Here is a 25,319-nt window from a genome sequence, read left to right as displayed (position 1 = left end):
TTCTAGATAATTCTTTTAGCATATATTTTCATTATTTTTAAAGTCAATGAAGAGCATTTTTTTAAAAAAAGAAATATTCCATTTACAATTTCAAATTCAAAGCTGTTTAATATAAAATAAATCCACAAGGATACCGTATACAGCATGGGTGGGGAGCCTGTGGACTACAATTCCCATCAGCCTCCTCAGCCAGCATGGACTGAGGGGATTCTGTAGTCCAGCAATCTATGGAGAGCCATAGGTTTCCCACCTCTGTGGTGCACAGGGTAAAGTCTTCCCAAAGCCGGTGCAAGGCATAGTACCTCCTGGAAAAGCCACTTCCTGCCCTCCTCTCTTCTCTCCCCCTCACTTTTGATATGTTTTGCTGCCAATGTGGCAGCATGCCTATGCTTCCTCACTGTGGAAGGGATTCACTCCTCAGAATGAGACATTCTAAGTGAGGTGGCTCAGGAAAGGACCTGACCTGCCGCTGCTTTTCTTATGCTTCTAATTATTTAAAACAGGAATTTATATTTAAAAACAGGAATGAGAGGCAGCAGCATGGGCAACCTCACTCAGAATACATCACTGGGGAAGGAACCCCTTTTGTCAGAGCAAGGAACCCCCTTTCTCAGAGCAAGGAACCCCCTTTGTGAGAGCAAAAGCCCTGCTGGCTTCATGCTGGAGGTGGGCTTACCCTCTTTCCGCCCACACATGTATGGTAATTTAAAACAAATAAAAGGGGGGATTAAATGTGTCCCTTTACTTATTCTACACATCTCCATTCCACTGGTACTGCCTCTCTCCGATGTCACTAGTGCCTATAGGCTAAGCTGTGATTTACCGTATTTTTCGCCCCATAGGACGCACCGGCCCATAGGACGCACCAAGTATTTTGGGTGGGAAATAAAGAAAAAAAAATTATTCCCCCCCCCCCCAGGTGCTTGCGGTGTTGGCAGCGGGGAGAAGCGCTCTTCTCCCCGCTGCCCGCCTGCAGACCAGGTCTGGGGACAGCGGGAAGACGTGCTGCGCCTCCCCGCTGTCCCCGGAGCTTGCAGTGTTGGCAGCGGGGAGAAGCGCTCTTCTCCCTGCTGCCCGCCTGCAGACCAGGTCTGGGGACAGCGGGAAGACGTGCTGCGCCTCCCAGCTGTCCCACGAGCTTGTGGTGTTGGCAGCGGGGAGAAGCGCTCTTCTCCCGCCGCCCGCCTGCAGACCAGGTCCGGGGACAGTGGGAAGACGCGCTGCGCCTCCCCGCTATCCCCGGAGCTTGCGGGGCTGGCGGCAGGGAGAAGAGCGCGTCTCCCCACCGTCAGCCTCCAAACCACATCGGGAGACAGCGGGATGGCGGCGTTCCGCCTCCCCGCTGTCCCCCGACCTTGTGGGGCTGGCACTGCGGCTCTCCTGAAGCCTGGAGAGCGAGAGGGGTTGGTGCACACCGACCCCTCTCGCTCTCCAGGCTTCAGCGAAAGCCTGCATTCGCCCCATAGGACGCACACACATTTCCCCTTCATTTTTGGAGGGGGAAAAGTGCGTCCTATAGGGCGAAAAATACGGTATTTATTTTCATATCTGGAGCACAAGGGAAACACCACATGCCACAGAGGCTATAAGAAGATACGGGCCTTATGCACCTCTAAATCAACCAGCTACGTCCTAACTTCTGGACCTGCCAAATGATATGTAGAATTGTAGAGCTAGAAGAGACCCCGGGGGTCATCTAGTCCAACCCCTGCAATGCAAGAATCCTGCCCACAGCCACCCCTTGGTGGGCTTGAACCACCAACCTTCTGGATTACAGCCAGACGCACTGCCCCACTATGCCATGAGGTTTTCATGGACACTAATATGCTACTGAAGTTATTCAGTATGACTTCACAAATCAAAGTACAAAAAACGTAGATAGTCCCGTAACTGTTTAGACCAAAAGTATCCTCACAGACCACAGAAGGCCATAAGCCTATCCACAAACAGACACACAGCCATTCACTGTCACAACTGCTTCGGTTTATTGAAATGGACGCTAGCAAATTCTGAGCATGCCTGATAGAAGAAAACCTGGAGATTTCTAAGAGCAGCTGTGGTAGCATGTCCCCATAGCAACAAGCTGCGGAAATTAAGCTTCGAGCCAAGATCCAATTAAAACACACACAACTGAGGAGGCCGCACCCTCAGAGGGGAAAGGCCTCAAAGTAACTAGGGAATAAATAAATAAAAACCAAAGTAACTGGTGGCGGAAACCCGTGTAGGGTGTGTCCCTTACAAGGCACCCAGCCTCCAAACACTGGTAACGGAAAGAAATATTGTACATGGGTTATAGGCCTAGCAGGCATTTCCATTTGTGCAATCTGAAGGTTTGAGGCCTACTGCTTGCTTTTAGGATCCTTGCCCTTCTTGACTGGCAGTAATGGACTTGCCACCCCGAACCTCATAAGTAGTGAATGCTTTACCGATGGGAAGGGCAAGTTCATACTGTCTCAAAAAAAAGGCAGTTCGAAGGCCTTTACTGAAGAAATCAAATTTGCACTTCCAACCATCCTTGATAGTTATCACACAGTACCCAATGCATCATTTTAATTTAATTTTTTAGTAGGATGATAGAGTAGTAAATGGCCTTAAGGAGCGCCGGAGGAAACAGATGATATAGGTTTGTTTCTAATCTGGCTTTTATTTATTTATAAAAGCATTGATATACCCCCATCTCATGTAAACACCAAAGCCGTATGCAACAATGTATACAAATGAAACAAAACATAAAAGCACCACAAAAAATATACAAAACAATCATAAAAATGACTGCCTAATCCACAGAAAAATTAAACTGAATAGGCCAGCTAGTATAAAGGGTCTTCAAGAGATGCCTGGAAGTTAATCGGAATCTCTTCTCGAAAAGTATTCTGTCTCCACACAAGATCGCCCTGGTGGATTATTTACACTGGGGAATGGATAAGGAGATTGAGACCGTATTGATTCTTATGGACCTCTCACCGGCTTACAGTACCATTAACTATGGTTTTCTTCTGAGATGTCTTGCTAGATTGGGAGAGACTCAGGTTTTTTCCTGGCTTTTGAGCTTTGGTTTATACAGTTGCCCCAAGGTTCTATTCTATTCCCCATTTGAAAAACAACAACAGGAAACTGCTGGCGGATGAGGAATCATCCAGAGATTTGGGTTACTGACATCTGCAGGCAGATGACACACAACTCTATCTCACATTTCCATCTGCTTATTTCAAGGAAGCAGTGGAAATCTTGCACAAGTGTCTGCAGGCAGTTCGGTACAAACGAAGGTGAACAAACTAAAATGAAATCCAGACAAGATGGAGGAGAGAAGACCACCTAATCTGGATGAAGAGATTCAACAGGTTATTATTGCAGGGTCTGGTTTGGCTCATTTCAGAGAGGCAGTCCTTGAGGTACTGTGATCCTGTGCTAAGACTTTATAAATGAAAACCTCTTGATTAACACATGCCATCCACTTTAAATGATCCAAAGCTTGCATAGAGAGCTTCGGAAGGGCATAAGAGCTAGGGAGATCGTCTTCTAGGGAACTATTTCTTACTATAGTCTTGTTTGCACATAACACTAATTAAACCATCAGTGTTTAGACGACATGTCTCTGGCTCATGTGCTTTCCCCTCTCCCTCTGTGGAGCTTTGGACTAACTATAGCATTACCATACGTCCGGGAAATTCCAGAAATTCCTCTTTTAGGGGGGGCCAACATGCCCATCCGGGGGGGATTTTTAAATTTTAAAGGAAATGTCTGAGGTTTTTTGGGAGTGAGGAAAGAGGCTTGGGCCGTCCTTTCTTTCTTTTTTTCTCTTCAAGATATGGCAACCCTAACTAACTATAGCTTGCTTGTTGTGATGTCTGAACTCAGACAAACTTCGGTTAGTGCCAACTACAGCTTACTGAAACAAGGCAACTTCAAATTATAACTGTAAAAAAAAGCTAAGATTAACCCCAGGTTATAATTAAAACACAACACTGAACTGTGGTTAGTTAAAAATAGAAGTTTTTGGTCTCTCTTGGTCACACAGGAGAAGAGGAAGTGGCATCTGGAGGATTATGAGCTTGGGGATTGCTACAGCTTGTCCTTGATTCAAACCATGATTTAGCATTACAGGTGAATACAGAATGAATTCATGGAATGATGGAGTATTCTTCCCCAAAGCAATCAGTGAATTGGCAGAAATGCCACACCTTTAACATATGAATTGGACTCTCAACCCAGAACGCCTATTATCTGCCAAAGGTACAATTCTCTTCCAGCACAGTCTGCAATGTATATTTTAAAGGAATAGGAATGTAGCATAGATGTTCCTCTGCGATCTAGGAAAACCAAGTAACCTAATTGAGAAATGAGCATCCATTCATTTAATAATGGGCACAACCATAATGTGTCTAGCAAAGGGGAAATCCTTTCCTTCCAATTCATATTCTTTAAAGTCAATAAAAGAGTAGTGACAGTGACATAGAAGAATGCATTAAACAAACCTTTTCCCCTTTCTTCATTTTGTTGCAACAGTTTATTTCAGCAAAAGATAAGACACAGTTTTTCTACTGTTTTCAGGATGACTTTAGTCTTGGTAAGACACATAAAAGCTGAGCAGAGTCCATCTTTAAAAGTAAAGTAATTTCCATTGGTTTTGAAAATCCCCACAGGAATACCTATGTTACTCAAAGAGGCCATACTGGTGCCACTGTATATTGGAAATGGCCCTTAGGGTCATGTTTTCAGCACTTTATTTTAAAACTACAAATGCTAAGATGTGCCTTTAATTTGCTGAAATGAAACCTTAAATCAAAACAATATCACTTTCAGCAAGGTGATGTGAAAGCATCTATCAGTTTTGCAGGCAACAAGTGTTCTTCAACAAACCTGAATGGTTTTTAACTTTTTAAAACAGTTTAAAATGTAGCATTTCTTTCCTGACTATTAAATATTTTTGTACATGTCCACCTTGCTCTCTATTTCACCACCATGTCTTAAAATATACCCAGAGTTCTTCCACATTCTTTTCTACAGTGGGCTGTAGGACACCTTGAGCCCTCGTTTAGAAGAGGCATCTAACAAAGTTACTAAACAAAATGTAATAGTTCTATAAATAAATAAATCATCCCCTTTATTACAGATAAAATATAGATTCACTTTGAGGATTGATTTACACTTCGGGTAGCAAGCCTAAGTGTAGAGCTATTAAAGCGTATAAAGGGAAATGCATGTTACCAGATGTACACAAGACACACAATAAGAGCCTCAACTAAATCATATTAACATCCATTTCCACTAGCATTTAATAAAGAGGAGGGATTGCTTCTGAGTAATGGATGCCTTAACAAGGAAAAGAACTACTGCGGTTTTTCCTGGCAGCTGTCTAACTGTATGGCTGGGCCCTATACAGGCCATTTACTTGCAGTTTGATAATTAAGGAGAAGCGTTATTAGCCCCTCTCCTCCCTTTTAAATGCTCAATTTGGGTTTACTGTAAATGTTTCATGTGTTCTGTTAAAACAGACTTTCTGCAAGATTTTATGCTTGAAATGCTATCCTATGAAAAAAGTCCACTTAAAATGTCCCAACATCTATCCTACATTTGGATAAGAGTCCTCTTGCATTATGAGGTAACCTTTATTTCCTTAGTTGTATTGCTTTTGTCTTTAATTTATCCAATTTATCCAATTTCGTTGCACTTGTGCAATGTTGCACTTGTGTAATGACAATAAAGAATCTATCTATCTATCTAATTTCAAAGTACCGTATTTTTCTGTGTATAAGACTAGGGTGTTTTTTTTAACCCAAAAATTGGGTTTAAAATTGGGGCTCGTCTTATACACGGGTAGTGCTGAGGGGTGTTTTCTTAATTTGGAGTCCCCAAAAATAGGGGTTGTCTTATACATGGGAAAATATGGTATATCTGAACCTGTTGTAAGATGCCTTGAGTCTTGTTTTAGAAAAAGGTTATATAAGAAATTTAATACACAAACCAAACATTTCTGCAGTAAAACCTGGTGTTTACTGCCTATAACTTGGTCCAGTTCTAGCTCTTTGGGTCAACATTTAAAGCATTCAAATTTAATGCATATGATGCCTCCTCCTAATTTAAGAGCCAAGGTAATCTCATTTCTCTCCCCCTCCCCATTGCACTTGTTCTCTGTGGTTGAAACCAGTTAACACAGTATATTGAAGTCCTGCTTCAGTGAAAAGGCAATAATAATTTTAGTTCAAATTAACAAGAAATAGAGCTAGCACAAATAGAGCTAGCACTTTAACCCAAAATGAATTCACGCTGCTGCAAAGGCAAGGAAGAGTGGCTGCAATTAGCTCTCTCCTTGCTAGGAACATGCGATGAAGGAAGAGGTACCTCTGCTTGCATGTACCTCTGCTTGTATGAACTCCTGAAAAATTGAAGCCAATCAGAGAGAGGTGGGTTTGAATGCACACATTCTCCATTAAGAGAATGACAATTGGTCCTTACTTGTAACAAAGTCCCAGTGAAAGCAATGGAACTTGTATCTAAGTTCCAAGTGGATGCTTACCTGACACAAAACAAAACAAAACAAAATCAAAATTATGTTTTTTACAGAGTAAAGAGGGACCTGAATGGGTTCCTTCAGTCCAACTTTTAAAATGAGTTTCAATTTATTGCTTGAATAACAGCTCATTCACTACTGACCTTTGTGCACCCATTTTTGCTGAAGATTATCATCACAGGTATTTCCACCTTCAACTCAGATCAGAGCGTGGCTTTAAATTTTATTCATTGCCATGTACTGCATTTCAGTGGTTTGTTGTATATGTTCCTTCAAGCATTCAAAGGGTAGGAAGGCTCCCTGTCCCCACATTTCCATTTCATATACAGTTGTACCTTGGTTGTCGAACGCCTTGGTACTCGTACGTTTTGTCTCCCGAATGCCGCAAACCCAGAAGCGAGTGTTCCAGTTTGCAAAGATTCTTTGGAACCTGAACATACATGCTTCCACGGCTTCCAATCAAGTGCAGGAAGCTCCTGCAGCCAATCGGAAGCCGTGCCTTGGTTTTCGAATGTTTTCGGAAATTGAACAGACTTCCGGAACAGATTCTGTTCAAGAACCAATGTACGACTGTATGCTTATTCTTTACCCTGTGTGTTTCTAGAACTTATGAAACAACAAATTAAGAAAAGAAATGGACATTACAACTATAGTAGTAGCATTATTCAGCAATTCAGTTTGCTCAAGAGCCTGGTTAAAGAGCCAAAAGTTTTCTGGGGTGCTTACGGCCATCTTACTTTAGTATCTATTTCAGAAGTATAACTTACCAGCTGAAGGATGTCTTCATCTTTTGGCATCACACTAAGCTCTAGCATGCTGTCACTGTGAGAGAGGAGGAAACATATTGGTATATTAATAAAAAATAAAATACTGTACTAACCAATTTATAGGAATTTTAATTGCCGGCTAACATATAGATTTGCATTGATTATCTCAGTAGTCACTCTTTCTCAACAACCAGCACTGAATACTTTCCTCTTTACTTCCGTGGATTGTTATATTCTCCTTCAAATCACACCTCAAATTCACGACTGCTTCCCTTTAAGAAAATTAAAATTTTCTATGCAGAAAAAAACACGTCGGTTGCCACTTGTAATGTGTGGCACAAGTGTTTTCAGAATCAAAAGCACACAGATCAAGTAGCTGATATACACAGAACCTGTCTTATCCATGTACTCACTATGAGAAAATACATTTGTGCCCTTAACAATACAGACCCTTTTATCCTACATGGAGATTGATTATCCATGTAGATTATTTTTTACATATGGTGCAAGGAGCTAACATTGGTCCTCCAGATGTTGCTGGTATGGCTGCAAGGAGGAAACTGGGAACTTTTGCTTCCAATTTTGGTTATCCGCAGTTTAGTGTGCCATCTGAATCCAAAATATGGTTAATGTCAACTAAGGTTCCAGTTAAACAAGCTATTTTCGTAATCCATGGTTGAAGTTGGCATGTTTTGTAATCCATAGTTTGTCCAGATTCATGATAAACTGTGGTTAACAGAAAACGGAAGCAAAAACTTCCAAACTGCTCTTCATCAGTGGTTGTGGGGAAGCGTACAAGCCCAAGGCTTGCTGCAGCTTGTTCTCATCTCACTGGTTTAGTGTGATTTTCAGACACAGCCCCTGTGTATGTCAGGTACAGATATTTATGAGCAAAACATTCTCAGAAACAAATACAGTATTAGATTCAATTTCCCATCACCACCAAAAAGCTGCTGATAAAATAACTTTTCCTAAATAATTGTTAAACATTCTAAACTGCTCATGGAATAATACCAACAAATGTCAAGCCTTTATGGAAATTTTATAAGCCATTTTCTTAACAAGCTTTATCTTCCTGCAGTATGGTCATATGAAATGTCACCCACAGAATGGATACGAAAGATTGGACATAATATGAGGTGTAGCCCTATGAATTAATTGCTATGTAGAGCACTGATCAAACACATAACTTGCTTTTACTTTTACATCTGCTGCTCAGTCAAAGTTGGCTAGGTGTCAAAAATATAAAAAACTTCACAATGACATTATCCACAGCACATCCCTACACTTTCAGTGGGTTGTATCCAATTGGTGTCCCTCTGCCGATGGAAGGTGTTTGATACCAGGAAGCTTTGGTCAGTAGAAAACGGATTGTGGTGAACTTCTGAGAGTCTCCCTCTTCCATGCAGTTTCTGTGCCACCTCCCACAATGTGCCACTTAAGTTTTGGGGGTGCAGGAGCTACAAGGGGATGGAAAATCATCAGAGATCACCTCAGTCCTTGTGCAGCTGATGGAAGGGCCCTGCTGGATGTGTCAAGGGCTGGCCAATCCTGCACTGCAGAATGAGTTGAACTGGATTTACTCATTCTATCATTCTGATTATCTTGGTAAAAACAGACAAACCGCACACCAATCACCTTTCTCAAAACAAACTACATGGAATTTAAAATTATGCAGATTACAGACACCCATACTTACGTGTTTTGAATTAAAGCAATTACTTGAGAATATGTCTTCCCTATAACACTTTCCCCATTCACTTTTATAATTCTGTCACCTGCAGAGAAAAAAAATACACAGAAAAAAAGGAGATATATCCAGGCCACTGTTTTCTTCATTAACGGAAGCTGAGAACCCGTTCAAGTATTACAAAGAAAAACAAAGCAGAAATATTTCAGATGTGTGACTTACAAATAATCCCCAAGAATGAAATCCACAAGTTTAATTAGGAACTTCATGCATTCATAAGCCCTACTTCACATGTTATAAGAGGAGCAGGGAAAGCACAAACAAATGACACTCTTTCCATCTCTTTCTATGTGAACCATTTATGACTTTCTAAACCCTACGGGTTGGAGCCAAACTTATCTTTGGAAGGGGCTGAGATTCAGCAGAGGTTCCCACGGGAGGAGTGATTCTTATTGATTTCCTATTCCCCCTGCAGACCACAGTGTCACCTCCCACACTGGTCCCTGGTGCTCTGGAGCATCTTTACAGGGGACTGCAGAAAGGATCAGCAAAAATCACACCATCCTATTCCCCGTCCCCCCCACAGGTAATCAGGTCTGGATCCAGCACATAACATCTTCCTTCCATAATGACAACCAAATCCCAAACCTTTCAGTAAGAGCTGAATGGGTTGAAACTCCCAACTAATTTAAAATTTTGCTTCCTTACATAAACACACACTCTGACAACTTCCTTGGAAGTTGGAACACTCATGACATCACACCAGCCCAACCAATCAGATATGTCTAGGTAAGCTAACGGTTACCTGTGCATAATCCCGCTTCAAAAGCAGGCCCTCCTTCTTTAACCTGCTTAACAAATATGGTGTCCATCGGCTCCAATCTGTTTCGTGGCTTCCCTAAAAGAAAATTACAAAGACAGTCATTACTAGAGATTGGAAAGATTAATTATACCTCATTCTTCTTTATATTAAATAATACGATTCAAATAATTTTAATTCATCTGACAATCAGAGAATTACCATCTGCTCTGTTTAAAGCAAGAGAACATGACATGTTTTACAGATACATGGAAAATATTTGAGCCGTCTTTGTAAAAACCATTCATAGAACTAGGGCTTTTTTTTCTAGCCAGAACTCAGGAGGGTGCCACTGCCATTATAAGAGAGTGAGGGAGGTGAGTTTGGGCACCTCTTTTTCTAGAAAAATAGCTCTGGGAATAGCTGTAGCACAAGAAACTTTATTTTTCACAACTGTATTGTGTGTACTATCTTTCATCGCCATTCATACCTCATCTATTCTAATGGGATCTTGTGACTATACATAGTGAAATCATAATTACAAACATAATAGCCAATATTCTGAAAACTGCCAAAACTTTGCAGACTCAAGAGCCAATGGAATCAAGAGCCAATTGCATTATCATGTTTATATGCAATATTTCTGGCAAAACTAATTTGAAGAGGTTCAAAATCTTTGCACGTTAAAGCCCACAGGGCCAATGTGGAAAAGTGTCCATAAGACTGTAAGAAGAGACTATATGTAACTGGCGGAAATGACTGGCAGAATCCGAGACCAGGGAGAAGAGTCAGTAGAAGAAGATTGGAAGAAATTTAAAGACTATCTACAGAAACACTGTAAAATTAAGGAATGTTAGAAGGATGCTGGAATGAAGTTATGTGGTTTTAGCAGTAATGTTACAAAGGGGTATGTAAAAATGGATTGTTAACAGGTGAGAATGTAAAGTTACAATATATTAAGATAAATTATTAAGATAAAAGCAAAAATGGAAAGGATTTGCTGAAACAACTAATTGAACTAGAATGCAAAAAAGGGAGGTGTGAGGAGGTCAGGGAAACAAGTAAATGAAAGACAAGACATGGAAAGACCGATTTGTTTTTAATTGTTTTTATTTTTCTGTATTTTGTATTTATGGTTTCTTTTTTCCTCTTCTTTTCATTTTTGTAACTTCTTTTGTAACTTTAATAAATATTATTATAAAAAAACAACAACATAAGACTGTAAGAAGAGTCCTGTTGGATCAGGACAAAGGTCCATCTGTTCCTGTTGCTACAGTGGCCACCCAAAAAATGTTTTGAAAAATACGTTGAATTTGGCATAGCTCACTGTCGCCATCTAATGCCACATTTGTATATTGCACTTTACAACACATTGAAAATGTTTTCTTTGCAGCTGTATAGCTGGGTCCTCTGTCTCAAACTCATTATGCTGCCTTTCCGCCCAACTCCTCGTCTACAACATGGAGATAATGCTACTGGCCTGTCTTTCAGTGCTGTTGTAATTTTTCCTGACCCATGAGAAATGCTTTGAACACTATGAAAGTGCTATAGAAATGGTAAGTATTATTTATTTATTTATTTATTACTGAAGTACACCAGGCTGAGTTTATTTATTCATATTTTCTATGAAAAGGTTAACATTTTCTGGTGGAACCTGCTGAACAGCAAGATGAATTCCAAAATTATATCAAATCCTGCTGTTTATCTTCCTTGCACTTAAAAAAACCACACCAACCAAAACCGCTAAGAAAGAACAATGCACAATAGAACAACAGAATGGAATGGCAAGGTAGATCTTTTGAGATGTTCTATGGGAGAAATACGAGTAAATAAAAAGTCACAGTATCCATGTAGTCTGGGGAAGCTGACCCAAGTGAATATGATTTAAGAAAGTAAGAGCCCAGCTAGATCAGACTATCATGCTCTCTACAACAGTCCACCAGTTGCTTCTGGCAAGCTTAGAAACAGAATGAAGGCCCCGGCATTCAGTGGCAAATGGTCTCTGAGCCTGATACCATGGCTAATCATCATTGTGACTGAGCTATCCTCAGGAATTTGTCTAGTCACTTCAAAAGCCACCTAAGCTAGTCAACACCCATCATAACATGGGCAGTCAATCAAATAACTCAATTATGTCTTGCATGAAGCGCTTTCTCCTACCAGTCCTAACTACGTCAATCAATTTCATAAGATGACTCCAAATTAAATAATTACGAGCTGAGTTATAAAACTTATGTGTATCCACTTTCTCCACACCCTGTTCTAAGTAGTGATGTACCAGTGGGAAACTATGAAGATCATTTCAGGTGGTGAAGTACGCAACTAGCAAAGATAAGAGTTTAACAACTGCTTGTTAGAAGGGATTTTCTGTTGTTGTGAACGTCAATGTTTCGTTTCTGGATGTTGTTTTTGAGCACAGGATATGAAGAGCAGAACAAGGAAGAACAATGTAACTAGAGGAATTAACTCAAGAGAAGGATCTGGAGAAGTTTAAATATCGGTAATTCAGACTTGTTTATTTACAACCAAGCTTATGCAAGATACGTAGGAGCATCTACAAAGTTTTGAAATAATGACCTCTTTTCCTGAAGAGCCATGCAATAACACTCAGTTAATAAGACCGTGTTGGCTTAACATTCTGAAAATTTCCTTTTTCAGTGGACTTCATTAAAAAAAAGATCCACTTTTATTTATAAAGCAAACACATAATTCAAGCAAGGGGTAGGGTCCTCCACTACACTTGAGAACAGTAGGTTGGTTATGGAGAAGGCAAGCAATCACTATGGCACATGCAGCTTTGCAACAGAAGGGTATGGCCAGGGGGCTCCGGAGGAATAGCTGAGGAGCTGCCGCCACTGTCCCCTGTGTCTGCTGCCTGAGACAAGAAGCTTCACTCTGCACAGGTAGCACCAGCACTGAAAGGAAGTCATTAATGCAACTGAGGCGCAGAAATCTCCCTGATTAGTTACCATTACTGAAAGAGACAAGCATCAACAAGAATAACTTTTCTGCCAAATGTTTGATGAAGGAGTATCTGCTCTACTGTGTCTACTGACTTCCAGCAATTGTTATGTCCTTCAATCTAGAAAGCCGGGGGGCAGTATTTCACAAAGCATACATCTAACAGCTTAACTGTTATTTAAGGGAGAGAAAACAGGAGCGCATCCCTGGTCCCAGTCCTTGAATGACACTGATTTGGTACTTTATTCAACAGATCTCTCTCTCTCCCTCCCTCTGTGTGTTTGTGTTTGTGTGTTTGCGTGTGTAATTATAGCTATGAAGTAATAGGGTGGAAAGCATGCAGAAAATGAAAATGATTCCAGACTGTTTAGAAAGACCTTAACTTGAAAGACTTTTACTGCAAAGGAAGGGAGGCAGTGATGACATTTCTGAAACTCCACATTATGATATTTGGTTTCAACTAATTGCACACCACCCTGGAATCTATTTTGATGCAGGGTGGTTTAGACATTCCATAAAGAAATAAACGAACGTTTGCAGGGTATGGTATATAAACAAGTCAAAAAGCCCCACGTGCATCAAGTTAAGAGTTATAGCAACCTGTGTCAGTTCCAGTTTTGGGGGCACTGGAAAACATGTTTTCGGTTGGACCTCTTACTTGATGTTACTGTTGCCTGTTTGCTTGTCTTCCCCTCTCTGGAAAAAAAGCCACATAGCTACCCAGAGGGAAGGTACCACAGCTGCTAGGTCATATTGTGCCATACACTAATTTGTTGCAAATGCAGAATCATCAAGAGGGCTAGAAGAGTAGAAACTGATGCGCCTTCTCACTTTGCTCTTGTCATCGCTTGCAGGTGAACAAGCAGCAATAGCAATATGGAAGTGGTCGCCTGGGGGTCCCTGGAAGATCCACAGTGGGCCCCTCAGGTGTGTGTGCCTTCCAATGTGTTCAACCATTTTTAACACTGGGATTCCTTCCCCAGTGGTATCTTCATAGACACCCCCAAATCTGTCAGGTGAGAAGGCCCCGTATGTGATGCCAGGAGCAACCTCTTTCTTAAATATGTCTATATTGTACTTTTATAGTGTTAATTTTTGAAATGGTAATGCATATCAGTGATATGATGTCTGTCTGTTTGTCTGTCTCTTTCTCTCTTTTCCCCTTCTGAGCAGAATATGCCAGAGGGGAGCAGCTTCTATCTTTCATATGACATGATACTAGCCCAAGCTTCTCCCGTCTGGTATATCTGAAATAAATAGGCATTCAGCCTATGGTTTTACTAGAAATATACACTGTTACACCAACTAAAGATTAGTAAGTGGACATAAAAGAAACTTAATCCTAGTCTGGACAGAATAAAAAAATAGTATGTACAAGCCTTTCATACAAATTCTAGAGCATCTACAATATTGTATACCCAGGTGCTTCATTGTGCAGGAAAAAAATTGCAATTAGACAGTTAATTTAATGGTTTGCTCTTCAAGAAAATGGAGCAGCTCCAATGTATTCTGTAAAAAAACCACAGATTGACGAGAGCAGCAGCAAAGATGAGACTTAGCAGTTCACATGGCATGAGTAGTGTTCACCAATAGAGGGGAAAAGAGGAAATTGAAATGATGGTAGTTACTATGGATACCGCCACACAAAAATCAGAAGGCAAATTGGAAGGAACAAGAGTATCAGAACACTGAGCGATAAGTGCCAAAAATATCTTGCAGGGATTATCTACAGTTAACACACTACTAGGTAAGATGAATCTCTTCTACTTAAGTGGAAAAACTATGTATTTCTTAGGCTCTCAAAATGATTAAGCCACAGTAACTTGTACACGAACCATTTATCTGTTAAGACTAGAGCAAAAGTATAACTCAGTTCATCATAAATATATGAAATGTATCCATCTCTGAGGATTTGAATAGAAGTTTATTTTAACACATTGTTATTAGCCTTCATTATGATTAAAATGTGTGATCTAATGGATCTGCCTTCTTAAATTTTAGACAAAAAACCCCACAATTGATTCACTTCTTAATATCATAAAAGAGGATGCTTCATCTAACCTATGCAACTTAATACCTAGCTACAAAGTTTACAACAATCCCAGAAAAGCATTTTTAAAATAATGTACTAAAAATTAACGGATAATAATTTGAAATGGAAAGAAACCATTATCATAACCCTAACCCTAACCGTGTACAATTTTGTGATACGTTAAATCTTTGAGGAAGGTTTTATTTAGTCATTTTTCTTTTTTAACAAAAATATATACATAAATATTTGCTTCCCCATTGACTTAAATGTCATTCAGGGTAAGCGCAGCCCTCAGTTATTCCAGGCACAGCTTGAATTCAGGAGAGCTGCATTTGTACATTACTGCAACAACTAAAATGAAATAGATCATCAAAGCCTCTAGCTGTGTTTCCTTACCACATGTGTGCTTTCCCACCAGTCATATTAAATTGTTACTATAGTTGTTCTGACATACATACATTTAAGAAAAGAAAAGAAAAACTGACCCGCCTTAAGCAGCGACTGCTTCTTTGCAGACAGGCAGGAAATTAAATATCAGAACTAATGCCTTCAAAATACTGATTCCACATTATTAAATTTCTTTCAATAAAACAACGGCCAAGACAGTGACATCAGGACCATCAGATAAAATCTTCCGACTGACGTTAACTGTGAGAGGTTTCAGATCAACACAGCAGTGAAATTATTACAGGAAAGCAGGTAAAGATTAAAATTATTACAGGAAAGCAATGCTATGTGGACAAAGCCAGTTTTACAAAATGCCCTGAAATGGCGGCATTAGAGCCAAGGATCTCTTTGTCCAGCATTGTGCCCTTTAGCCACAGAGCAGCAGAGGCCAACTTAATAACCTCTTTTACCTCTGATTCAGGAAAGGTGAGGGGATGTCTAGAATCGATAACTGAATGGATGAGGACCAATAAAAAGAGGAACCCAAGACAAATAAGTCTGTATTGGGTACAGTGCTTTTAAGCCCGAATAGCTCAGCTGGTTAGAGAATGGTGGCGATGATCACGCCAGGGTTGCAGGTTCAATCCTCGTATGGGAAAGCTGCATATTTCTTCACTGCAGAGGGCTGGACTAGATGCTCCCCGTGGTCCCTTCCAATTCTGTGATTCTAATAAAAATAACTTGTCCGTGACGCGGCCTGGTTTGCTGGTGGCATCAATTATTCAGGACATGGTAAAGAAAAGGATTGCAAAGAGTTTCGAAAGGGTACCTCCAGATTGGGGAAATGGGCAGCAAAATGGCTGACGCAGCCCCCCCCCCCCGTAAAAATTATACATGGAGAAAGTGACCAGAAGAGGATCCCTCTTCAACCGTAAGAGGCAGCTGAAGTCGAGACGCAATGGGGAAAGCCCCCCCCCCCAACTTCAGTTCCCACAAATCAGCGCCCCTCCTGCTTCTACCTCCTCCTCCTCCTATTCCTGGATCAGGAGCTGCAAACCCGAGCCTGATCCTGATAGTGCTGCGGGGCTCATGCATACTACTTCCTCAATCAATGAGCAGCACACCTCTAAAATACCAGTCACTGGGGAGCATCAGCAGGTAAGGGCTGTTGGGCTTGTAGCCTGCTTATGGACTTTCCCTAAGTCTATCATGGGCCATTGTGGGAAACACAATACTGGACTAGATCGGCTCTTCGACTGACACGTTATGATCATGTTAAGGCTGATGGTGGACATGCACACACTTGGGAGTCAATTGGCACATCTCCAGAGAAACTGAATTTTCTATGCCAACAGCTTCATCAATTTAAAAATTAAATTGAAGAGTATGCAATCAGACCGTTTTCACAATATATTCATATCCCACCCCACACCCAGGAAAGTCAAGACCTACACATGGGAGGGGGAGGAGGGGTAAGGAGAGAAGGTTACTTATGCAATCTCTGTATCTCCCTAGTAAAGGTAAAGGAACCCCTGACCGTTAGGTCCAGTCGCGGACGACTCTGGGGTTGCGGTGCTCATCTCGCTTTATTGGCCGAGGGAGCCGGCGTACAGCTTCCAGGTCATGTGGCCAGCATGACTAAGCCGCTTCTGGCGAACCAGAGCAGCCCACGGAAACACCGTTTACCTTCCCGCCGGAGCGGTACCTATTTATCTACTTGCACTTTGACGTGCTTTCGAACTGCTAGGTTGGCAGGAGCAGGGACCAAGCAACAGGAGCTCACTCCGTCACGGGGATTCGAACCACCGACCTTCTGATCGGCAAGCCCCAGGCTCTGTGGTTTAGAGCACAGCGCCACCCACATCCCTAGTTTGTTAGGGTAATTATCTGCACCCAAGTGGCTGGCTGCAATGTGTCAAAGCATTGTTAGGGTCAAACTATGTGCTTACAATAAGCAGCTCTCTTTCTTTCAGAAGCAGAGACTGTAGTAGGGTCTCTGATCTGAATCCGATGGCATTTTCCCACTGAAAATCAGCTGTCAAGACTGCTCTTTATTGTTTGTTTGTTTGTTTGTTTGTTTGTTTGTTTGTTTGTTCAATTTACATTCTGCCCTTCCAAAGAAGCCCAGGACAGCCAGCACAGGAATAATTTTTTAAGCATTCTAAAACAGTTAAAACCCAATCTAAAAACAGTTAAAACATTGTTAAAACAATGTTCTCAGGATTGCTGAAGGATTGAAGAACAGTGTTCTTCAGCCATCAAATGCCTGCATAAACAGGAATGTTTCTAAATTTATCTTAAAGTTAATGATAAGGAATACAGACAGACCTCACCACAGAGGGCATTCCACAAATGGGGAACTGCCACTGAAAAGGCCCTGTCATGGATCAAAACCAACAACACAGCCCTCAGTGGGTGATTTGATGCAACAAACAGCACTTTGGAGACAAATATTTTATGTGGGGGAAATTGTAACAGAGGTTCCTCTGGTTGTGCTTACGCATGCACTTTTAAGTGTGTGCTTCTCAAAACCTGTACTTTGACCTTTGGACAAATGAATAACTTGCCAAAATGGAAAGGAGAAAGTACCGTATTTTTTGCCCTATAGGACGCACCGGCCCATAGGACCCACCTAATTTTTTTTTGGGGGGGGGGAAATAAAGGGGGGAATTATTTACCCCCCAGCCCCCAGAACATGCAGCTCTCCGCAAGCCGTGGGAGCCCAGCTCCGGGCTCCCACTGCTGAAGCTAAGCCTGGGCGTGTTGCGCCTCCCCGCTGTCCCCGAGCTTGCGGGGCTGGCGGGGGGGGGAGAGGCAGGCTTCTCCCCGCTGCCAGCCTCCAAAGGACGTCGGGAGACAGCGGGATAGCGGTGTTCTGCCTCCCCGCTGTCCCCCGAGCTTGTGGGGCTGGTGGTGGGGCTCTCCAGGCTTCAGCGAAAGCCTGCATTCGCCCCATAGGACACACTCACATTTCCCCTTCATTTTTGCAGGGGGAAAAGTGCGTCCTATAGGGCGAAAAATACGGTATATATTCAATACTTACTTTGATCAGCTGACTGTCTCCCATTGGAATAATATAAGGATCAGATTTAAGGAACCCATTTAACTTAAGTCCCACAGATTTCAATGGGAATGAAAAGCAGCTAGCTTGCTCCAGATCCACCCCAGTATAGCTCCAGTCATTGTCAAAAGTGCTGTACAGCCTCAACTTTTATTAAAGAATTTAATATTTCAGCTTAGATTTGCATTAAAGAGGTTGGCACTAGATGGCTCCTTTGCATATAATTTAAACAGAACCATACCAGCAGTTTCACAGATAAGAAAGCTCTGCGATCCTATCCACTATGGCTCATATATTATTCACACTAACTCTATACACTAACACCTATAATGTATGAAAGGCACTGCAGGAATAAATGCAAATTAGTTTGATATGTGAATTGCTTGCCCTCTTAGCTAAGCTATTCAAGAATGGCACACACTGATCATTAGCACCCGGCTAGCTACTTCCGCATCACAAAATAGCTATTTATGGTGCTCAGATAAAAGGCCTTTTCTACTTTCTGAGCTACGCCAATCTGTTCTTCCACCTTAAAAGGGTTTCTTGAGATGTCCATGCTTCTATAATTGACAACTCCAAAACGAATGATAGTATTTATTTTGTGTTAATATAGAAATAATAAATACAGGGATACCTCCGGTTGCGCACGGGATCCTTTCCGGAGCTCAAGTGGGATCCCGAGGTGTGCGTATCCGGAGGTGCTGCTTCTGAGAATGCGCATGGCATGGTTTAGCGCTTCTGTTCATGGTGCAAAACCCAGAAAAATAATTCCGGGTTTGCCACGCACGTATCCCGAAGGATAAGTAACCAGAGGTGAACGTAAGTAGAGGTACCACTGCACTATCCTTCGTTTAGGAGTTGTCAATTGTCTTAATATAGAAATAGGTGATCTACATATACTGTATATAAAGTATTCGAGACAACAACATTTATATACTGTAGTATAAAATTTAAAGACAGTGAACACTGGTAAAACAAAACATCATTTAAAAATGAATAAGCTTTTTTAATTTTTTTTTTTTAAGAATAAAGAGCTGCAAAGGCCAGACAGCACAAAAACGTATTTAGGACATGGGTCATAACCCCAAAAGTTATGACTGCCGTGTATTCAGGGGAAACTGTGTACAGTGGTGCCTCGCAAGATGAAAATAACCCGTTCCGCGAGTCTCTTCGTCTAGCGTTTTTTTCGTCTTGCGAAGCAACCCTATTAGCATCTTAGCGGATTAGCGCTATTAGCGGTTTAGCGGCTATTAAAGGCTTAGCGGCTAAAAGGCTATTAGCGGCTTAGAAAAAGGGGGGGAGCGAAAAAAATCGCAAGACTCGCAAGACGTTTTCGTCTTGCGAAGCAAGCTCATAGGGAAATTCGTCTTGCGAAGCACATCAAAAAATGGAAAACCCTTTCGTCTAGCGGGTTTTTCGTCTTGCGAGGCATTCGTCTTGTGAGGCACCACTGTATGTAGCTGGGCATTTGTCCCCCGTTTCTCCCACATCATGTCCTGCTGCTCTAAAGACATGCTACTCTTCGGTTTAAACTGTCTGGCACTGGAAATGGCTGCAACTGAAATATTAATCAAAGTATATGGCTGTCTCCTGGGAATTCATATTGCTTCTTTGGAAAAAGCTGTGTTGTTTTTTTAAAAAAAATTGATTGGATTCAGACTTAGTCATGCCTGGAATAGACCAGGGATGTTATTTCCCCTTTAAAAAAGCTCAACACCTCTCCTCCCCCCCCCAAAAAAAAACTCAACAACTCTGCTCTCCCCCAAAAAAGCTCTAACAATCCTCAATGACAACAGGTAGATCACTGCCAGTTTTTTTTATATACTGGGTGTAGATCGCAGTCTCCTGGGAGTTGGACGTGCCTGGACTAGACCATAAAAATCATGGCAAACTTTTGTTCTGATGGGTCTACTGTAGGTGTGACTAAATCTGGATCCAACACAATGTAATCAAACAAACACTACTTTTATTGACCTTCACTTAATACCCTAAGTCTACACATCCCAAATCACAAGATTCTTTGGCCCATTCAATGTTCGTCCACCTAGCTTCCATAAGAGTTAATGTTGTCTTTGTGGCTGGGCATGGATTTCCACTTTATACTTCTAATTCTCGCGTTCCTTTGTTCCACTTTCTCATTTTAAAGGTAATTCCACCAATAGTTGAAATGTGACTCATCCTAACATTTATTTCCTCCACTCTCATCTGGCTGAATTATTCTTAATCCCCTGAGTACACAGGCTTCCTTCACATTCACCTGCCAATATTTCCATGCTCTTACGCACCTCACAGCCCACCTAGGTAATACCAGCATATGAAAGTTAAATATTCCCAACTCCTACAAACGTATGGACAAAGCTAAAACGTTGCTATTATTTTTTCCAAACTCTTAATATCCAGGGTCTTTATAGGACAATGGTATTTCGGCCAGGTAACAAGAGGACAGTATGCATTTCACAAAGGTCCCCCCCCCCCACGACAACTCTCTATCACCTCCTATTTTTCTTACCCCAGGCTATCCAATCCTGCCTAATGACGTTTCTAAAGGTTGTTATTTTATGGTTTTAAATACAAATCTCCACAACTCATAATTCTTGCAATTAGGAGGCTAGCAATATGACAACATATTTTTTTCTCAGCACTGACTGTAATCCAACGCAAAGAATTCCCCTCACTCTCCAAGGAATGCTGCCATAGTGCCAGGGAACCTAGGAAATTTAATTTTCCCTGAAGACCCATGTAGGGATCTCAAGCATTATTCAGAGAAAGGTTATGCCAAATCCTACTTTCACACACCATTTTATGGTTGGCATATAAATAAATCAGCATTATCCAGGAAGATATTTGAAAGCCACCTCATTTACCTCTTTTCAACAGGAACATAATTGTCCCCAAGATTATATGACCTTTGAGGAGAATCAGCTTGTTCATTCATGAAGCAATTTTCCCCCCTTTTAATTTTGTTTTCAGTTTAAGGGGTTTGGGGGATGTTACATACCAGGGTGCATATAGAAAGCCATACCTTGTCCGTGCTACAATTTTTGTACCTGCTGATAGGTAAAGAACCACTAAATTCAGTAGTAGATGTAGTTATATTTTACAATATACTTGTTTACATATTCATATAATTCTGCCTTCCTGTGCAACTGGCATGGAAAAGCGAAACTACAAATTTCATGTAAAATACATAACTAAATTAGTACACCCAATATTTAAGACACATTTGGTAAAATATTCATTAATTAAAGAACAGATTTGTTTCATTGGTTATACAGTCGTAACCTCAGCTCCCAAATGCCTTGGGAGTTGAACGTTCTGGCTCCCAAACGATTGAAAACCGGAAGTGAGTGTTCTGGTTTCCGAACTTTTTTTGGAAGCCGAACATGCGGCGCAACTTCTGGTATTGTTTCCGGTGCACCTGCGCAATCGGAAACCAATCGGAAGCCGCACCTTGGTTTCTGAACGTTTTGGAAGTTGAACCAACTTCCGGAACGTATTCTGTTCAACTTCCAAGGTACAACTATATCAGGAATTATGGATTTTAGACTATTCGATTACAACATACAAGAATCAAAGAGAAAACGTACCCGTTTTATTTCCATTCTCTTCATCCTGCAAAAGGAAATCATAAAAATTCAAAGTCCTTGTATTAAAGCAGAAGGAGCTCTTCAAAACATTTGCATCCAGGCTTTTCAAAACTATTTATTTCAGAACTGTTCTACAGCTGCTAAGGGAGCACCTAATTGGCCGAATTTTGAAAAACCAGACAAGCCTTCCAAATGAGTAGCCATCAAATCAATGTTTAATAATGAGACAACTAGCAGATAAAAGTAAGTTAAGAGAAAGCTATTCTAAATATAGCTTTTTATTGCAGTCCTTCATGCTGAAGTTCTCTATTTGTAGAAATGTTAAGAAGGAGCAAAGGAAGCTACTTCACAATCATTAGTCCCAGATATTTAAACGTATTTACTTGGTTTATGATGCGTTCATCCAGGTGCCAAACATGCTTTTTTAGAACACTTCCCAAATACAATGACATGCGTCTTATCGTAGTTTATAGATAAAGAATTCCTCGTGCAATATGAACTTAATTTTGCACACAATCTTTAGTCAGAACCTCATTAGTCAGAACCTTGGTCCATTTAGTTCCAAAGACTTTGCCAGCCTCATGTTGAGATACCAGAAATTAAACCTGTGACCTTTGGCATGTGAAATTTACGCTCCACAACAGGTTTTCCTCCATTCACATTTTCTACCATTGCTATCAGTTTACTTAGTACTTTCAAATGGGTGCTAAACTGTAGGATGATCTGCGTAATGGTTGCATGAATCTGCTTGTCATTTGGGAGGTTTGGTATACTATTTTAAAGTATGTGAACTACTATTCAGCAAACCATAAACTACCAAAGCGACTCACAGAAGGCTCAAGCTGCCTCAGTAGCTAGGAGTGTCTTTTTCCAGCTCTGACTGGTTTGCCAGTTGCAGCCCCTTTTGGACAGAGATGATCTGGCCTCTATAATCCATGCTCTGGTAACATCCAGCTTGGATTACTGCAATGCGCTCGATGTGGGGCTACCCTTGAAGATGACTCAGAAACATCAACTGGTCCAAAATGCAGTTACAAGATTACTGGCTGAGGTTCCCATAATAAACACCCCCTGGTTGCCAGTTCATTTCTGAGCCTAATCTGAGGTGCTCATGCTAGTGCTTAAAGCCCTAAATGGTTTATGTCCCAAACGTCTAAAAGACCACCTCCTTACCTACAGACCCTCTTGGGTGTTAAGATCTGCAGAGCTCTTGGTAGTTCCACCACCCTCAAGAGGTTTGAGAGGAGATGTATTCTCTGTGGCAGTCCCTATGTTGTGGAATTCTGTCCCCACAGAGATGTGCCAGGCACATTCATTGTACAGCTTTTGTCATATGATGAAGACACACCTTTTTACCTTGGTCTTACTTAACATAAATATTTTTAGGACCCATCGTAACTGTAATTTGTTTTAATGCTGTATTTTTGCTATAACCCACCCCCCACCCGGAACCTTCTGGTGAAGCAGGGGTAGAAATAAATGTAACAGCACCACAAATTAGTCCAATGGAAAGGGAACTTAAAACTCTAGTTGGCGAGAGAATTCAACTCTTCACAAAACAACAACCCAACTGCTCTAACCTATGCATGTTTACTCAGATACAAGACCCACAGCATTAAATAGAACTTAGGTTGCAACAAGCAAAAATGAAAATGAAAAGGAGGTTTAGTGTGGATCCACTGCTAAACTGAAATGGATGGCTAGATATCTATAAGGCTACTATTTTGCAGTACTGTATTGGAAAAAAAATTTTCATTACAGTTCACATGTATCACTATAACCAATGAGTTACTTGTTGAATATTCATTTTACTCACCTTAAACGTAAACTGAACAGCAGACTCTGGGGGGTAAACAATGAAATGTCTTAAGGTGAAGCCAAAACCCTGTGATGTTCTTTGCAAAACTACCGTTTTGGGACCAGGCCAGGAAAACGTTTCTTCATCCTCTGACAGGGATACAGCTTCACTTTGTTCTTTTCCATCTTTATTTTTGGACACCTAATAATAAGGAAAAAGAATTGGAAGTTCAACCTCTGACTTTAAGTTACATGCTTTTTTCACCATGTTATTGGAAGTAATTTCATTTGCAAAGACTGGTTTCTGCAAAAGAAGCTTGCAGGTTTTCACCTCTCTGGCCCAGTTTGCACAACACGTTAAAATCACATTTGCTGTTGTTTGAAAGTATGAACTCATTGTGTGCTGGGACACACCGCTGAAGAGTTCTCTCTCTGGGTCCTGCTGCTGCTGCCCCACCAGCAGAAACAAGCCAGTGTTTGGCTTGTTGTGGATGTCCTTGGAATAAACTACAAGCAGCAAGTCAAGAACAAACGTTTCAAGAAAGAAACAAGCCACAAGCTTGGGTTCAGACATCAAAACAAGCAAGGCTCTGTCTTGCTTCCTGGAGCTAGATGGCAGTATAACCCATCCGATGGATCATCATCCTCCAGGGAGAAAGCTCTTTACAATACTTTTGGAATTTCTTGTCAAAAATTCGTATCACCAAATATATATATATATATTGCACAGAAGACCATTCTGTCTCCACACTTAAGATTCATATGTTCTGCTCCGCAATCAACGGTCATTTGAAGGGCAGCTGCTCCACCAGATTTTTATTTTTACTTTTTACCTTGTAACCTCTCTGCTTTTTCCTCTCCTGCCAACTCCCTTCCCTTCAGGAATCTGGCAAAGATGCAATGAAAGGCCTATTCACCAAGTGACTCACAAACAACACATTCTGTCACTGGAAACGATACAAAAATACAAATAGAAAGTAGAACCCTAAATAAGAATACTATTTTTTTTTCAAAAAAAATATTTAAAGCAGCAAAACAGAATTAAGGTGGTGGGGAAAGTAATTTCATCCGGATTTGTGAGATTAATCATTTGTTATTTATTGAAAATGACACTGAGCTGGTTGGTCTCTGTACTGAGTTTATTCCTAGGGAAATTTCCCACTTCTAATTTTGGCTTGCCACTGCAACTTCTTGTCAGAATTTATCATACATTTCAGTACTTCCATAAAAAAATATATGAACGGGCCAAAGAGCAATCCTATAAGATCAGAGCCAGTTTCAAGCTAACTTATTGTTTCCAACAGTGGCTAATCCAGTATCTTCAGGAAGTGCACAAGCAGGCCATTTCTCTACTGTTTTCAGTAGCATATGGAATTCAGTGGCATAACAACATAGGAATTCCATCCTGCTATCACAGTGGCCAACTAGATGCCTATGAGAAGCCCACCAGCAGAGCCTGAATACAACAGTGCTCTGATCTCCTCACATGAAATTCCCAGCTACTGGTATTCAGAGAACATAGGCATTGTGGCTAGTAACCATTGATTGGGAAAGGAGTACGACAAGGCTGTACATTGTCTCCCTGCTTATTTAACTTACATGCAGAATTCATCATGCGAAAGGCTGGGCTGGATGAATCCCAAGCCGGAATTAAGATTGCCGGAAGAAATAAGATTGCTGGAATTAAGATTGCCGGAACAACCTCAGATATGCAGATGACACAACCT

General features: G+C 41.1%; 1 protein-coding gene and 1 long non-coding RNA gene across 11 annotated transcripts in view; one reads left to right on the top strand and one right to left on the bottom strand.

The window, feature by feature from the left end:
* The window catches only part of ARHGAP21 (Rho GTPase activating protein 21), a 111,539-nt gene that overhangs the window by 33,647 nt on the left and 52,573 nt on the right, over positions 1–25,319 (bottom strand). For 7 of the 8 annotated variants that reach the window (XM_083704555.1, XM_083704557.1, XM_083704558.1 and 4 more), the window contains 5 exons: positions 23,612–23,794; positions 21,796–21,820; positions 9,774–9,866; positions 8,978–9,056; positions 7,279–7,333 (listed from right to left, as the gene is read on the bottom strand). In XM_083704555.1, the coding sequence (XP_083560681.1) occupies positions 7,279–7,333; positions 8,978–9,056; positions 9,774–9,866; positions 21,796–21,820; positions 23,612–23,794 (435 nt within the window). Of the gene's footprint in view, positions 1–2,977; positions 3,083–7,278; positions 7,334–8,977; positions 9,057–9,773; positions 9,867–21,795; positions 21,821–23,611; positions 23,795–25,319 lie in introns of those variants that run through there. The other variant, XM_083704559.1, reaches the window with a different exon arrangement.
* On the top strand, positions 3,233–13,888 carry LOC310828088. 3 transcript variants are annotated; one of them, XR_014556631.1, is made up of 5 exons: positions 3,276–3,392; positions 5,496–5,602; positions 11,161–11,323; positions 12,187–12,267; positions 13,583–13,888. It is a non-coding gene; the product is annotated as an uncharacterized lncRNA (long non-coding RNA). The 3 variants fall into 3 exon arrangements; XR_014556630.1 differs by lacking the exon at positions 5,496–5,602 and having other exon boundaries at positions 3,233–3,341; XR_014556632.1 differs by lacking the exon at positions 5,496–5,602 and having other exon boundaries at positions 3,284–3,392.

Source organism: Podarcis gaigeae (assembly GCF_964106915.1).
Source record: "Podarcis gaigeae genome assembly, chromosome: 12".
Classification (NCBI taxonomy): domain Eukaryota; kingdom Metazoa; phylum Chordata; class Lepidosauria; order Squamata; family Lacertidae; genus Podarcis; species Podarcis gaigeae.
The sequence above is the reverse complement of the archived record's forward strand: the minus strand, read 5'-3'. Positions and strand labels throughout refer to the sequence as shown.